Source organism: Salvia hispanica, chromosome 5 (assembly GCF_029641045.1).
Source record: "Salvia hispanica isolate PSC_SH4W2 chromosome 5, Shi_PSC_v1, whole genome shotgun sequence".
Taxonomy (NCBI): Eukaryota; Viridiplantae; Streptophyta; class Magnoliopsida; order Lamiales; family Lamiaceae; genus Salvia; species Salvia hispanica.
Window position 1 is genome coordinate 48723461 of NC_142696.1, and position 16428 is coordinate 48739888.

General features: G+C 35.3%; 3 protein-coding genes and 1 pseudogene across 4 annotated transcripts; 1 reads left to right on the plus strand and 3 right to left on the minus strand.

The window, feature by feature from the left end:
• Nucleotides 1-274: 274 nt before the first annotated feature.
• LOC148926965 (uncharacterized) lies at nt 275-1251 on the plus strand. The gene is made up of 2 exons (XM_089059315.1): nt 275-634; nt 709-1251. The coding sequence occupies exons 1-2, from the start codon at nt 275-277 to the stop codon at nt 1249-1251; spliced, it is 903 nt and encodes a 300-aa protein (XP_088915441.1).
• Nucleotides 1252-3506: 2255 nt separating this feature from the next.
• LOC125190935 (mitogen-activated protein kinase kinase kinase 17-like) lies at nt 3507-4787 on the minus strand. The gene has a single exon (XM_048088357.2). It carries the CDS (start codon nt 4717-4719, stop codon nt 3742-3744), a length of 978 nt encoding a protein of 325 aa, XP_047944314.1. The 5' UTR covers nt 4720-4787; the 3' UTR covers nt 3507-3741.
• A 5361-nt stretch (nt 4788-10148) lies between these two features.
• Nucleotides 10149-12019, minus strand: LOC125186559 (uncharacterized; annotated as a pseudogene). The gene is made up of 3 exons (XR_016130168.1): nt 11381-12019; nt 10638-11288; nt 10149-10562 (listed from the first exon to the last, which is right to left on the minus strand). The product of XR_016130168.1 is annotated as an uncharacterized LOC125186559 (transcript).
• A 2609-nt stretch (nt 12020-14628) lies between these two features.
• On the minus strand, nt 14629-16203 carry LOC148926966 (uncharacterized). Its single transcript, XM_089057958.1, has 3 exons — nt 15559-16203; nt 14847-15482; nt 14629-14764 (listed from the first exon to the last, which is right to left on the minus strand). Exons 1-3 carry the CDS (start codon nt 16201-16203, stop codon nt 14663-14665), a joined length of 1383 nt encoding a protein of 460 aa, XP_088914084.1. The 3' UTR covers nt 14629-14662.
• Between the last annotated feature and the right edge of the window lie 225 nt (nt 16204-16428).

Here is a 16428-nt window from a genome sequence, read left to right on the forward strand (position 1 = left end):
AACCTATTCTATTCATCTCTTGTTCATCCTGTTCTTTTTTTTTGTTGTGTGTTTGATTAGAAAAGTTAATATACTAGCTAGTACTACTTCATTATTTTGTTGGCTTTTTGACTGGTATAACGAATCTGACATTTTCTCAACTTTGCAGCAAACAGAATGTCAGAGGCCGAGGATGTTCAGTTCCATGTCAAGTTTGTGATAAACGAGTCGAAGACGAAGGTACTATTCGCAGAAGCTGGTAGTGATTTCGCAGACGTGTTGCTGCTTCCTAGTTATGCCATTGGGAACGGTTGTGGAAGTCCTCGATAAGCATTATGGAGACGAGGCACATGTTATTGGAAGCTTGAACACACTCTACAAATCCGCAAAAGATCTGGATATCATCCATTTCAAAGAAGAGGATGACAAGAAACACGTGATCAATTCAACACATTTTGATAGACGACTGTCTAGATTGAGACTCAAAGTCGGCTCTTTTCAGCCCAAAAGTGAAGCTACTATCATAATCTCCGATGATCTCCGTGTGTTGCCTATTGTGGAAGGCTCCATCATTCAAACTCTCAACACTCTTGGCCTTGATGTGCAATGTATGGATGGCATTGAGATAAAAAATGTGACATTCGGATTGAAAAAGGTGATTCATCGTCCATTTGATCTCTCGTTGATCAGACCATCTTTCAAATGCTGATACATTTTTGTTTTGGTCAGATTATACATCTGCTGAAGAAATCCTTGTTTTTCTCGAATCCACTCTCTGGCCTTATTTTCCCCGAGAGACAAATGTCTGTTAAACTAGAGGGGCATGTTTTGTTGCTCTGGCTTAGTCATAAGAAAGCCATTCTTATGAACCCGGAGAAGATGATCTTGAAAGTCATACTTCAGAAATCTACGAACAAGTTTCTTTTTGCTCAGGCAGATAGTGATTTTGTAGATTTTCTTGTGGCCATGCTTAGCATATCTATAAGAAAAGTTGAGAGGTTTTTGGGCAGTAACACCGGTCGCAGTAATATTGATTGTTCTAATAACATTATGCTTCTTAGAATTTTAGATACCGAAGATTACCTATTCAATGGAGCGAGAACGTATATGGTAAGTCATGACTTGACTGTTGCACCGTTGGGGCTAACCTCGGGTTTTTCTGTTATCAACGAGATGAAGATCTCGTTGTCTGATATAAAACAAGTGAAGGTGAAAGTTGGGGTGGTAGAGGTAAGATTGGTGTATGTTTGGATAATGCAGTTGTTGTTATAGTTTTACTTATGGTGTGATTGGCCTTGTAAATGAACTAGTTTATTATGCTGCTTGAGGATACGTTAAATTCTCTAAAATTTTGTTCCACGTCGACTTTGTGAAGATCACATCTAATGTGGATAACCCTCCCCTTATAAGGCCTCTTAAGGGGTGAGTGGCCCATTTTTAATATGGTATCAGAGCGGGCCCAAGTCGATGGTTTTTTCTTTATCTCTTATCTACCTCATGAGTGGAAGACCGATGTCCTTTCCGGCCCACATCGATGATGGTTCTCTTATCTCTTGTTGCCTATCCACGTGATGGAAGACCGATGTCCTTTCTGGCTCATACGTGAGGGATAACCCTCCCCCTTATAAGCTCTTTTAAGGAGTGAGACGCTCATTTCTAATATGATAAATATAGTTGTAAATATCTTAGTTTGATGGGATTTTTTAAGGGGTGAGACTCATTTCTAATAAATCTAGTTGTAAATATCTTAATTTGATGGGATTTTACTGCAACTTGCTCTATTGGTAATCTTGCTCAAAACATATTTTGATGTGGACCTCTCTCAATAATTCGATGTGATAAGGAATGATTTTGAGCGATCATTTATCTGTATTCAGTGCATGGTTAAAAGTAATTTATTTTATATTGCCTGATTCGCATTGAAAGAGATAGGTGGAGGAATCAAATTAATAAAGATTGAGATCCAATTTTGCAATAGAAAAAAAATTCCAATAACAGTCTATACCCATTTATTTATTTATTTTCAAATTGCAAATTAGGTTAAATGTGATGCACAATTTAGCAACTAATGCTATAATGAATCAACACAATTTTTGCTACCACTATGAATGTAGTCCAAATTACTAGATTTTCGTTGGGCCATTATACCCATTTGTTAAGTATTTATTGGGCCAAGCCCATTAGAACATTTAGGCTTCTCTTATCTTTCTAATTTTTTAAGTAACATGTATATATGTTGGTATTAACTGTATTAATTTTTAGGACATGGATTGTGTTGAATAAATTTCCAGTTATTAGTATTCCCCATTTTTTTAAGAAGAAAGAGATGTTATGAAGGAAAAGGGATGCTATCAAATTGAGAACTGGAAATAAGAAATGTTGTCAAAATGAGACTTGAAAATTAATTGAAGCATGTATAGTAGAAAAGGTAACGAACTAGTACAACTTTTAACTAAAAGTAAAAGAGAAATGCCAAATATGCTGTTGAATTGTTATGAGAAATATGTTGCTGATTTCATTATTCAAGTCTCTTCTAAACTAGTCTCAACTAGATAGTAGAACTAATTTATACTAAAACTAATTCAATATCCTCACAAATGTGCTCACAAATATTTCGTAATTTGCTAGCACAGCCTTGTGCTAGCAAATACTTCCTCTGTCCACGAATAAGAGTCTCGTTTTTTCATTTTGGTTCGTCCGCGAATAAGAATCCTGATTCATAATTACCATAAATGGTAAAGAGACCCCACATTCAACTAACTCATTCCACTCACATATCATTTAAAACTAATATATACAAGTGGGACCCTTATTCCACTAACTTTCTTCCACCCACTTTTCTTAACATTTCTTAAAACCCGCGCCATTTAGAAATGAGAATCTTAATCGTGGACGGAGGGAGTATTTGGTAGCAAACAACCCCTTTTTTGTAATGAATAACGAAAATTGAAATATATGTCCATTTCAATCTCCCAAACCTAAAGTGATAGAATTCAACATGTGAAAAAGAAGTTCAATAATATCGACGGCAGTTAAGTTAGTTGGGAGAAAGGAGCAAAGTTTCAAGGAAATAAGTGTTCAAGTTGGTACCTAATTCACCTGCTGATTAAATATCTCATAAGTCCACTTAATTATAAATTCATAATACTAATGTACTCCCTCCGTCCCATTTAAAATGCAACATTTGAAAATCGGAACGGAATTTTATGTAGTGTTGTTTTGTGAGTTAATGAAGAGAGAGTAAAGTAAGAGAGATGAAAAAGTAGAGATAGAGTTGTTTCCATTTAAAGAAACGTTTCATTTTTAATGGGACAACCAAAAAAGGAAAACGTTGCATTTTTATTAGGACATAGAGTTTATAATATTATTTCAAAAGTCTATAATACTACAAGAAAATATCCCCATAGTCCACTTCTCTTTCGAGAAAATAGCACGAAAATTTTCTTTTTTTTCCTACTTCACAATTTGTAGAAATTATTAATAAAAAAAATATATTACGCCTAACATCTAGAAACTCACAATCTAGCTCCATCAAAGTGGGATTTCTCATTTCTCTATCTCCCCTTTTTTCGAAATGGGGGCTAATTCCACTTCCCAAGAAAATTCTAGTTCCTGAATCATTAACCGACCAAATCTTTTTCTATGTTTGCTAATATAAAAATCGAATAAGACAAGAATTGAACTGAAAAAAAAGTGTGTACCAATTTATCCAAAAATCAAATTGATCCTACACTAAAAACTATGTACATCTCCCCAAACTTTTCAACTAAGTAAAAAAAAGCTCTGTTCTTCACATCTAAATCTACTTTCACCGTCTCTAATCGTCATCCACCTCTCCGTCCAATCCCACTTTTCACTTCTTGAATTCTTACACAACTCATAAAATTCCTCAAAATTCATCTCAATCGAATCATGCGAAGATTCCTCAACCGAGCTCCAAATCCCCCGATCAAGAATACTCGTCGGAGAATCAGAATCTCCGCCCAATTTCTCGTCCCGAATATCGCCGAGAAACGGATGCCGGAGCAGCTCCTCCGCCGTCCACCTCTCCCTCGGATCAACCCTCAAACACTTGCTCAAAAAGTCCTTCCCGATCTCCGAAAGAGACGCCGGAAACTCCGGCGCCTCGCCGGAAAACGCGATCCGCCGGAGCGTCTCCGGCGCGTCCGGCCACGGCGCACGGCCAGTGGCCATCTCGATGACCGTGCACCCGACCGCCCACACGTCGGCCGGGAACCCCTGCTCCTCCCCGCGCGCCGTCTCCGGCGCCATGAAGAGCGGGGTCCCGCCGACCGCGGACTCCGTCCGCGCCTTGGCGCAGCCGAAATCCGCGATTTTGGCCGCACCGCGGACGAGCAACACGTTGCTCCCTTTGATGTCGCAATGCACTATTCCCCTCGAGTGCAAGTAGTCCAATCCTTGGACAATGCCTTTAGTGTAGCGGCGGACGGCCGCCTCAGGGAGGCGGCCCCCGCCGCGGCGGATCGCGTCCGAGAGCGATCCGTCCGGGGCGTATTCAATCAGGAGATTGAACACGCCCCTGCTGATGTCGAATCCCCTGTAGCCAATTATGTGAGGTGAACTGAGGCCAGAGAGAATCCTTTGCTCCCTCTGCAGGGGCTCGGACCGGCTTAGCTCGGCCGATTTCACGGCGAATACGTCTCCCGAGAGGCGGGAGACGGCTATCGAGACGGCGGCGGAGGCGCCGTGGCCTATGATGTGGCCTCTAGTCCAATCCATTTCCTTATTTTGTTAGAGAAATGGATGTTTTTTTTTGTGTGTGTTTGAATTTGGTTGTGACATTTGTTGTACTATGCTACTATATATATGTGGGTGTGTGAGACCAATGATGAGAATAAGGTGGCATGGTGGCATATTTGGAAATGATATTTTAATTTGTCCAAATTAGTTGGGGACTGGTTGAGTTGAGGGTTGCTTTAACGGGAACTAAAAACGTGGCAATTTTGCTGTGGTTATTTAGCTAAATTGAATCCAATGGAGTTAGGCAAACAGGTCGTGATCTGGCGGAAGGGGATGGCGCCACGTGGCGGGATTATGAAAGAGGATGAAGAGTCGAGAACATGTTTGCACATACGATACTCCAACACAAAATTGTGACCAATTGTTATTCGAAACATGAATAGTTGGTAGAAGAAGAAAAATAATCATGTTTTTGATGGATTTGTACTGATTTTTTTTTCTTTGCCATGTGTCTTCACGAATTTTATTAGTGAAGAATCTAAAGTCTATACATTAAATGGGATTTTCATGCGGATTATAAAATCACTAAAAGAGAACTCAAATTTATTTGATGATCGATTAATATTAAAGGATTGATTAATGAATTAAATGGAGATATATCAATGAATGAGTCGTGCCCATATTTATTTTGATGATTAATCATATTAAAGATTTGATTAATGAATCAGATAGAGATGTATCAATAAATGAGTTAAAATATACATTTTTGGAAGTAAATTTATATATTTGGGACATATAAAAGAGAAAAATATGCTACTAACTTTTTTGGGTGTTTGAGTAGTGATAGAATATTATTTGAATTTGAACTTGCTTGTTGAAGACATAATCTACGTGAGTTGGTTTCTTTTATCAAAGTAATTATTTGAAATTTTCAAAAAGTGCAATTGCAATAGTCAATCATATTTGTTTGGCCAAAACTATATTTTAATGCCTACTTTTTTAAGATTTGCACATTAAATCCTAACATTTTCACACTAGACTTGTCATCTAAAAGCTTTTTTCATATGTCCGTTGGCCACGTGTAAAGTAGCCCATTTCATATTAAGAATCACAAACATTATTATTATTATTAATATACTTATTTAATTTTTACAAAAATACCGTTTTGTATTCAAATAGTAATACTATTATAACTATTATCTATGACTCTATACTCTTATCTTAAAAAAAAAAGGTGACACTCAAAGTCTATCATTCTCGAAATTCGTTATTAGGATAAATGTATTTATGATCGATAAATGAAATAATATGGCTCCACGTCATGGTGCACGTAACACATTGTAATAAATAGTTATGGAGTGAAAAAATGGTGAGCATATTTAAGGGTAGGTGGAGAGATGGGGTTGGATAGTCCAAAGTGTTATATATTTGGATGCCTTGTTTTGTATTGGAGTGGATAATGACTTTTAATTTTTGGGAGTTGTGGGTGGTGGGTGATTGCTGAATTAGGTTGAGCCAACCAACAAATCTTTCATTTCTCTCTCCTTTGAATTATTTATATAGTAATTATTTTGAGGGGAAAAAATTATTTGCCCATAATACAATCGATCATAATTAGAGCACATTCTTAATTTAAGAATAGTTTAATAAATGAATAATAGATTTGAATTAGGGTACTAATATATTAATTAAATTTATTTTGAGAGAAAATAGTTTTATGACTAATTATAATGTGATTAAATAGCACTATTTTGTTTTAGGTGAGGTGAATTCAATGGAATAATAGCTTGTTTCCACATGGAAAGTCAACTGAAAATGATATAAAATGAAGCCACTAAGTTACACAACAAAAGGGGATTTTGATCCTCAGATCTCATGCTTATCTATTTAAATTAAGTGATGAAATTGAATAAAGTAGACCTGAATATCAATTATAAGCATGTTTTTTTTAAATATATATAAATACTGATGCTAGAAATATTTTTTTTATTGCTTCGATTCATATTCTCTAAAAAGTGGATCCCACTCTTAATAATTCTGAATAAATTAAATGCGTATGTGTATTAAGATATGAATGCTTCTTATTCAAAGTTGCATTAGTCGAGGATACACGGTAGAAGGAATTGTTATATTGCCAAACTTCACCTTGATAGTTTTTTTATTTCATTTTTAATTTTCAGTACACTTCATTTTCATTCTAAGTTTTAGCTTGCATTTTGTTAATAGTTGTATTTTAATTCGTGTTATATTTTTTAAATCATTAGTTATATATTGTAGTTAGTACTGTAATTCAATTTAGAATACCACTGGCTTGCCAACTAATATTGATGTTTAATTATAAATAGATTTCTCTCTCAAGAGAGATGACCAAATTCTAACATGTTATTGTCACAAAAATCTATTTTCAGTTTGTGACGTCACCAAAACATTTATAGTAACTAGGAGTATAGTAAATATTGGCGCCTAGAAACCTACCACATATCTATGATCAAACTTCATTTTCAACCATTTAAATTGGACTAATATTTTTGGGTATGATTAAATCTTGGATTCTGATTTTGCACTTTTAATGATCACCTTCTAGAGGGGACCCTCAAGGAATAATGATGCATTTGAATCTTAAGATATAAACCACCCCACACTAAGTTGTTAGTTTGTAGTGGTTTCATAACTTTGAAAACAAGATTTTTATTGAATTTTAATATGATAAAAGAAAAACCGTAATTCCAATAATAAAATTTATGGCATCATAGCAAATGATGATTGGTTAGTACTTATTATCAAAGTTATTTAAAAGTGATGAAACACTTGTCATAAATATCAAAGGACATGTCACACCTCAAACCACTATTAATCCAACCAGCGTTATTGAAAGCGAACTCTTCTTAATTCTTAATTAAGAAATAAGTTTGTGACATGTCAAAGCTTTCAATTAGTTACACCATACTTCACAATGAAGATTAATATGGGATTAAAGCTTCTAGAAATCATAGTTATAAATAGTAGTACTATGATAGTTAAGAGTAAAATATATTGTATTATAGTCGCGAGTTATTTACCTGTAAATATACGAACTTTGTGTATTTTCTGGTTATTTCCATTTTTTTATACATGAACTTTAGACTTTTATAAGTTGTATTTTAAAATAAATTTCAAAAATTTTAGAAGATATTAAAAATTTGTGCTTGAGAGTTGTAGGAAGATTGAAAATGTAGTTAATTGATTTGTGCACATTCTCAATCCAAAGAGGGGTCAGTTTAGGAGTAAGTAAAAGTTAATGAATGGGTCTAATTCAAAAAAGACAAAATAAAGAAGAATATGATTAGACTTCGAATAAGAAGTCAAAAGGGATTCAAGAAAACAAGGAGAAAGAGTTAGAAAGAAGTTGCAACTAATTTTACAAATTAAATCCGCAACCCCATATTCTTCCAACACTAAGCAACAATAGGTGGTATTTAGTTGTAATTATTGGACCACTATATGGTTAGTTGAACACATGTAAAAGATTCAATCTTATACCATATCTACTATCACTTCAACGTGACATAAAATATTTCTTACTCTATCTTATGTGTTTTTAATAGGATAGTCACAAGTCGAATGCCATCTTCTGTTTCATAAATTCCCGAGTTTCGTCGTGTTTTGTTATTAAGTGGTATATCTTGACAGACCGAGCCACATAAATTTTTTGCTATGTGATCTTCAAACGAATCGACCTCGAAAATCACAGTTGTCGGTCAGATTTTAACCATCAGCACAACCCCATCATCTGACAACACAGTTATTACGTGTTCTAAATAATATATTGAATATAAATAAAAAATAGTTCTTAAAATATATATTTCACTTTATATATGAAATATAGAATAAAATAACTGTAAAATAAGCTACTCAAATGTACGCAAATGTGAAAACAAAGTAAAACGTTTAATAGCTGACAAAAGAAAATATTAAAATTAAACTTTATCATAGAAATCGCTTGTCACAATTTAGGTGATAATTGAGTAAATAGCGTGGCTTTTAAGAGAGCGATGATTTAGAAACCTTTTGCCTTTTGTCAAATTCACGTGCAAGTGATCTTTTCTTGCACTTTTTACCTATTAATTTTTTTTCCTTCGTTCCCTTCCCCACCCCACGAGCAAACCAACTGTTATTTTCGAGTTCGTTCTTTTAGAAATTAAAGATATTTATTGAAGTTCAATTTATTGGCAAATGTCACGTGTTTATATTGAAAAGGATCAATAGTAGTCTCGAATTTATCAGTCATTATGATAAAAGTATCTTATAAACTAACTTGTAAATCATCGTCATGTATTATAGATCGAAAGGGTGGCCGATAGGAGCACTTATGACGATCATCCACAATTAATTAAATTAAAGATATGTGTGATCAGCTATCTTAGCCTTCGAGAAATAATTACTATTCTTGTACATAAAAATTACTTTATTAAAATTATTCTTATGATTAAAAGTTATTTTCACTTTATTTTAAGGGTCGTCGTCCCAAGTAATTAGTGGGATGGGATTTTGTTGTTACCGCCAATTTAAATAATTAATCCTAAATAAATTTATAAGATTGACTAAAATATCCATGTCATCAATTAATTATAAACCTTGATTTTAATGAATTCTAATAAATAATTACAAAATTAAGCAATAATAAAAACAAGTTCATTGGGCTGAATTTAAATGTTAAATGGGCTGAATTTGAATGTTTAATGGGCTTGGTCCTGGGCTTTATTGTATTCTTACAAATCGAACTCAAATTGTGTGCGTTATAGTACTACGATTTTATCTTTTTTGAAGTTATAATCCAATTTCAACTAATAGATTCCCATATGAAAAATCGATGAAAATAGAGGCCCACTTATTGGTTTTTCCTACGCAATAGTTAATCAATAGTACAATTTCATTGGGTTTAATTAAAAATGTTAAATGGGTTTTTGACTTGGGCTTGGGCGCAATTTGCAAGTACTCTTTTTTAAAGTAATACTAATGATTATAATTTACATTTAATAAAAAAACACACAAAATATTGCTAGGATTTAAAAGATGAAATGTATTATTCCCTCAGTCCTAACTACGTTGAGTTACTCCTTTCAAGCACAGTAAATCACTAATTAAGAAATTGTGTTAAATGGATTATATAAAAATAAAATAACATGAAATAGGAAAGAAAAGAGAGTAAATTATAAAAGTGAAAAAAATAAGAGTGATTAGATGTTTTGTTTTTTTGTTAAAAAAATAATTTAATTTAGTTGAGACATTTCAAACATTAATACAACTCAATTTGGTTGGAACGGATGAAATATTAATTATAATAAGTCATTGTGAATTATGGTAACTAAAATTATAATACTCCTAACACATTATCCAAAGAATACACTAGCAACTAAAATCAATGGCTTAGGGTTCACTGAATGTTAAGCACCCCTTGTATACAAGCATGGTATGGAGCGAAAGGCACATGTACCAAAAACGTTCGATAAAATATCGGTTTACGAAACATAATGCATCATTGGCATCATAAACGATAGAACAGAACAGAACGGAACAAGATGTAGAAACTGAAATAGATAAAGAAGAACGGGATGAACCATAACGAAGAATGGAACGAGTCATAGCCTCACGACGATAACTTGCCCGACAATACTATTTGATCCCCTTGGATACCTCTCTTTAATCCTACTTGGAATATAAACAAACCCTACTAAAAATAAGCATGAAATTAAACCTTACTAATATGACTAGTAAAATCATAAGCCAAAGTGGGATTCCACTTGGTCTTGGTCCTTCTATTTTTGAGATTTGAGATAACTCAAATTCAGACCATTGGATAAGGCTGAATCAGATGTAAGGGATGCTCTCAATATGTCTAAAGCCTGCACCACAAAAAACAACACCACAAATGAAACTATGTATAACAAACAGGGATTCAAATCACATTGCATTATTACCTCTTTCGATCCAATTTGGAATTGAACTTCTTTGACGTCCGATATAGGGACTTTCATCCCGCTGAGAAAGGAGAGCGTGGAAGCAATGCAAAGAGGTGCAACAGTTAAATCATCCTTCACCATGAATGTCCGGGGTGCTTTGAGGTATTTCCCCCGGCCATTTGGGAACTTCTTCGAAGAGTAAAAGTCCATCATGTATTCGATGGTTAAGGCCTCTTCGTTGATAGGAAGAACGAAGTTTTCTGAAACATATCCGTGAGGTATTTTGGGGCTGATGAGCATCTTTTTGGCACCGATCTTGAAATATTTGCTGTCTATATGATCAGCCACACTCATGTGCAAATAGTCGAAACACGTATTAAGAGATCTGTCCAGAACACGCACGGCTGCTCCTAGCGGGAGGACGAGGAAGCCAAAGAGAAGCTCCACGAAATCTTCCTCGGCTTGAGCATACAAAACCTTATTAGTAGATTTTTGTACAACCACTCTCAGAACCATGTTACTGGAGTTGAATGATGATGGAGTTTCAATATATGATGAAGTCATGTGTTGAAGATTCAATTTTGTAGATTTCATCTGTCCTGTTTTACTGAATATGACATCCGACAATGGTGTTTCAGAAACCAAGATAGCTTTGAGCAAAGCCATAACCTAAACATGTTTCATAGTAGAATTAAAAACTACAACAAGTGACCACCAAAACTCTTAGAATAAATTTATGCGGTATAGGAATCGAGACGAACCTCAGCATAGCCAAAAGTCACATCCACTTGCTCGGCCTTGTCCACATCTTCAATGCCGGGAAATTTTACAATCTGCAACAGCCCTGACGAGGTAGGAACTATACGAAAATCATCAGTGACCACGAAAGATGCTGTATTAGTGGTGAAAACTCCATCATCACAAGGCTCCGTTTTAGTATCAGTTAGTTTCCTTTTCATCGAATGATATTTGTTGAATTTGCATGCACTGATAGTATCATTGTAAATGCTTTCACCGGGGAACCAAGTACTCGTGCAGTTCTCGTCACAAATGAAGTATTCCGATGGCGGGGAATCACTAACATCGAGCTTTAGCTTTTTACGAATAGCATCACATGAGCTTCGCGGATGAAGCAGATACGACTTGGCGTCTTCAGTCCAGAAATGGACGCTATCGAGATTGGCAACGCTGTTGTACAGAGTGGCCAAGCTGCCAAATCCGGGCTGCTCGCCTTCGTAGTGGTTCTTCAAGATCCGCACGATAGCCCCCAATGGCAGAGTCAGGAAGCTCAACAACACATCTGCGAAGGTGCTGTCTACACTTGCGAATAGAACCTTCTTGCTCTCTTTGTTCACCATAGCTTTCAACGAGAACTTAGCATCTTTGTTCAAAAGGAACATCCTAAAAATATCGAAATTATAGATCAAGACATCTATAATAAGAAGGATTATTTAACATCCATTTTATTTTGTAAAGGAAATAACAAGAGCTTCATGAATACTCCCTCTATCCGCGAATAAGAGTCCCGTTTCTGCCATTTTAGTCTTTCCGCGAATTGGAGTCTCGGTTCATTATTACTATAAATGGTAAGAGGCCCTCACATTCCACTAACTCATTTCCACTCACATATCTTTTAAAACTACTCCCTCCGTCCTACTTTAGGAGTCCCGGTTGAGTTCGGCACGGGTTTTAAGAAATATATAGGGAAGTTGGTGAAAAAAGATAGTGGAATGTGAGTCCTACTTTTATATATTAGTTTTATAATACAATGTGAGTGGAAAAAGGTGAGTGGAATGTGGGGCCTATTACCAACTATGGAATATTCTAACCGGAACTCCTAAAGTGGGACACCCAAAAGTAGTAAACCGGGACTCCTAAAGTGGGACGAAGGGAGTAACAATTTTCTACTGGTTCTGTTTTCTAGTACTGGTTAGTTGTACTTGTTGTAAATCATGTAAGTCTCATTGAGGCAAATCATCGAACAACTAATATCCTTATTTTTCCTATGTTATTAAGTATCCTTTAAATACTTGATTTAAGAGAGAATTCATTTTCAGTCTTGTTAAGTGTTTCTGCATCACTTGAATTAACTTGATTAAGGCAATAACTAAACCAAGAATTAGACAGAAGCACAGCCCAAGTTCATAAAATTCGAACTCCAACAAACACAGTACTAGTAATTAACTAAACAGTAAAAATTAAAGTCAAGAAAATTACCTGATTCCAAATTTAAAATTGCAGGATTTCAAAAATATATAAATGAAGTTGTTTCCACAAGTTATAGTAGAATCAAATAAAGCATTTCCCAGAGAAAAAAAAAAAAAAAAAAAAAAAGTTGCTGTGCGCGGCGGAGGGATGGTGGCTTAAATGGTGGATAAAGGTCAAAACAATTCAGTTCTTTTAAGTAAAAGACAAAATTAGCCTAAGTAGGTTTCACAAGATATAATAGAATTAATATAAGTAAATAACAAATACTTCTTGTTAAATACTTAGTAGTTTTAAATATCCTATTCACTAAATTTATTTTGCATAAATTAGATTTATTTAATTATTGATTTTCCGAACAATATACTGTTGTATTCTGAAAACAAAATTTCAGGTTTAAGAAAAGATTTAATCTTAGATTCAAAGTTTAAAAAAGACTTTTGATCCCTATCTTTCTCAAATCTTTTATTATCTATCTCTATCTATTACTCCATATTTTATTTGAATCATAATTCTTCTCTATTTATATTTTATTAAATCTATTTATATTTTTTATTGTATCATACTGGTAACTACTACTCCATTACTTAGAGCATCCATAGTAGCAGACGTCCGGGCGGACGTGCGGCCGACTAGCGGCTCGTCCGTCGCGAACTTCCACTATTGGAGCCGGCAAACGGATGGCGGACGAGCGCGACGAACAGAGGTTGTCCGCTATTGTGGATGCTCTAGGTAATAAAGTAGTAGTTACCCGTATGATACAATGAAAATATAAATAGAGAATTATGATGCCACAATGACAATTACAACCAATCAGCCTAACATAAGCATAGGATGCCACAAAGGAGTTGTGTCTTGTGATTCTAATTCCAAATAGTCACTAGTCCATTGTTGCATAAGGTCCAAGAATCAAGGGTGAAAAACAGTGAAAAAAGATAGAATCTTCATTCAATCGATCAGGATAAGTACATGATTTCTAGATCAAGCAAATAATGGATATAATCATGATGAAATGATACTGAACAATAATTTACAGAAAGACAAAATGTCAACACTAATGAAGGGAAAATGTGGTTTCTTAAAATATAACCATGAGGTATGTTGGGATTCATTAGCCAACTTTTTACCATACAATGCTTGAAATACTTATCATGGATGAAATTAGTTGCACTCATGTACAAGTTGTCGATAGCCTTAACACGAGAGTTATGCGACAAACGGAGCAAAAGGTTCTCGACTCCACCTAGTGGGATTATGAGGAAACTGAATAGAAAGTCTACAAAATCTTCCTCAGCTTCAGCATACAGTAGCTTGTTTGTCGACTTTTGCACCATTATATTCAAATTCACCATGTTGGAGTTAGAGTTGAATGCATTAGCTGTGAATTCAGTTCCCTCTATAAAGTCGGGGCTTGCATCAAGTATGATAACGGACAGCGGGTTCATGGAAATAAACAAAAACACGAGCAAGTTCAAAACCTAATTTGTTTGAATATTTGTTTAGAAAAGGTAGAGTTTTTAGACTCTTTAATTTCCAAGATGGCCTTCTGCATTCTAGCAAGAAGTGGAACCATTATTGATATTGATAGCCTTTAGTTTTTGGTCAAATTCAATTCTACATCTCTAGATATATATGCGCAGGTTTAATCCTATCCTATGCATGAATTTCCCTATGTAAAACAAGTAATATTAATGGATTATAATCATGATCATAAATTCATAATGGATACTGAACAACAATTTGCAGAAACACAAAATGTCTACATAAATGTAAAGGCAAATAACATTACTAAAAACAAGAAATGCAGCCACTATAGTTAATAGCATAAGCCAACATTGTCACACTTCTTCTCTTTTTGGTATTTTGGTCATTGTTTGAGAGAGCAGGGCGGCGGTGAGAGCACATCTGGATGTAAGAGACGCTTTTAGTATGCTTAAACCCTGTCACGACAAGTTATGTTTCAGCATCAAAATATATATATATATATATATATACACTTATAGAGATTGCATAGTGTCTTACCTCTTTCAGTCCAATTTGCAGCTCCACTTCTTTGACATCAGACAATGGGATTTTTTTCTCATTAAGATTGGAAAGGGTAGAGACAATACAGAAAGGCGTCACAGTTAAATCATCAGTCACCTTATAGATTTTTGGTCCTATAAGATATCTCCCTTGCTCTTTCGGAAACTTAGATGAACGACTCCATTCGCTATGTGAGTATAACCGAGAAAACGAATCTTCATCGAGTGGGAAAATGTGGCTATTGGAAATATAACCATGAGGTATCTTGGGCTTAATTAGCCAATGTTTGACCTCAGGATACCGGATATACTTGTCATGGATATGATCTGCTGCACTCACATACAAGTTGTCGATAGCCTTAACATGAGAGTTACGCGACAAAAGGGACTCGACTCCACCTAGTGGGATTATGAGGAAACTAAACAGAAAGTCTACAAAATCTTCCTCAGCTTCAGCATACATTAGCTTGTTTGTGGACTTTTGCACCATCAATTTCAACTTCATCCATCTGAAGATAGAGTTGGTTGCCGTTGCAGTGAATTCAGTTCGCTTTTCATAATCTAGCCGTGCATCAAATATGAGAGCGGACAATGGGTTCACGGAAACCAAGGAAAACAAGAGCAACTTCATGACCTAATTTGCACGGTAAAACTAGAGAAAGTGACCACAAGTATAAGAGAGAAATAACAAAAATAGAACTAAAACTTACCTCATGTAATCCAAAGGTAACAATCATCGTCTCGGCCTCATCCATGTCTATATCACCAAGAGCGGTTGCAACTTTCATGAGCCCAGTATCAGGCACTATATGCAGATCATCGGTTAGAAGAAAAGATGATGTCTTCTCCATGAAAACTTCGTCACAAGGAACAGTTTGAGTTTCATTTCTAGCCACTTCTCTTATCATTGGACTACTGGAGCAATATCTGCAGCATTTAGGATTGTCATAATACATACTTTTGCTTTCAAATCTAGCAAGAGAGTCGCATTTCTTGGGACAATCGAAATATTCCAACGGTGGGGAATCACTAATATCGAGTTTTAGCTTTTGACGTTCATCATCAAATGAACTTCTCGGATGCAGCAGAATCGACTTAGCACCTTCTCCCCCCCAGAAATGGACACTATCAAGATTTGCTAAACCAGTGTGCAAACTGGTCAAGCTTCCGAATTCTTGCGGTATATCCTCATGGTGCTTCTTCAAGGCTTTGACAATAGTTCCCAATGGCAACGTTAGGAAGCTTAGCAACACATCTGCAAAGGCACTGTCTACTAGTGCAAATAGAACCTTCCCTTTCTTTTTATTCACCGTTGCTTTCAATGAAAACTTGATATCCTTTTTAGCATCGGACATTTTCCTAGTATCAGTGGCACAACCAAGAAATTAGATAATTGGAAATTCATACATAGAAAAAAAGCACATTCACTCCCTTTCATTTGTGTGGAAGAAGTTTAACAAGTGTGCCTTGGTACTAGTTAGAAAATCTCCAATGTACAAAAAGTAGGGCAAGGAGAGGATTAAAAAATTGAAAATTAAAAATCCCAAAACTCTAATATCTCAATTCAAACAAAAAAGTCC

Coding starts and splice junctions, on each gene's coding strand:
- LOC148926966 (XM_089057958.1), bottom strand. CDS start 16,203: ATGTCCGATGCTAAAAAGGATATCAAGTTTTCATTGAAAGCAACGGTG. Junction 15,483..15,558: donor TTACCTTTGGATTACATGAG/GTAAGTTTTAGT, acceptor CGTGCAAATTAG/GTCATGAAGTTGCTCTTGTT. Junction 14,765..14,846: donor TGCAAATTGGACTGAAAGAG/GTAAGACACTAT, acceptor TTGTCGTGACAG/GGTTTAAGCATACTAAAAGC.
- LOC125190935 (XM_048088357.2), bottom strand. CDS start 4,719: ATGGATTGGACTAGAGGCCACATCATAGGCCACGGCGCCTCCGCCGCC.
- LOC148926965 (XM_089059315.1), top strand. CDS start 275: ATGCCATTGGGAACGGTTGTGGAAGTCCTCGATAAGCATTATGGAGAC. Junction 635..708: donor TGACATTCGGATTGAAAAAG/GTGATTCATCGT, acceptor TGTTTTGGTCAG/ATTATACATCTGCTGAAGAA.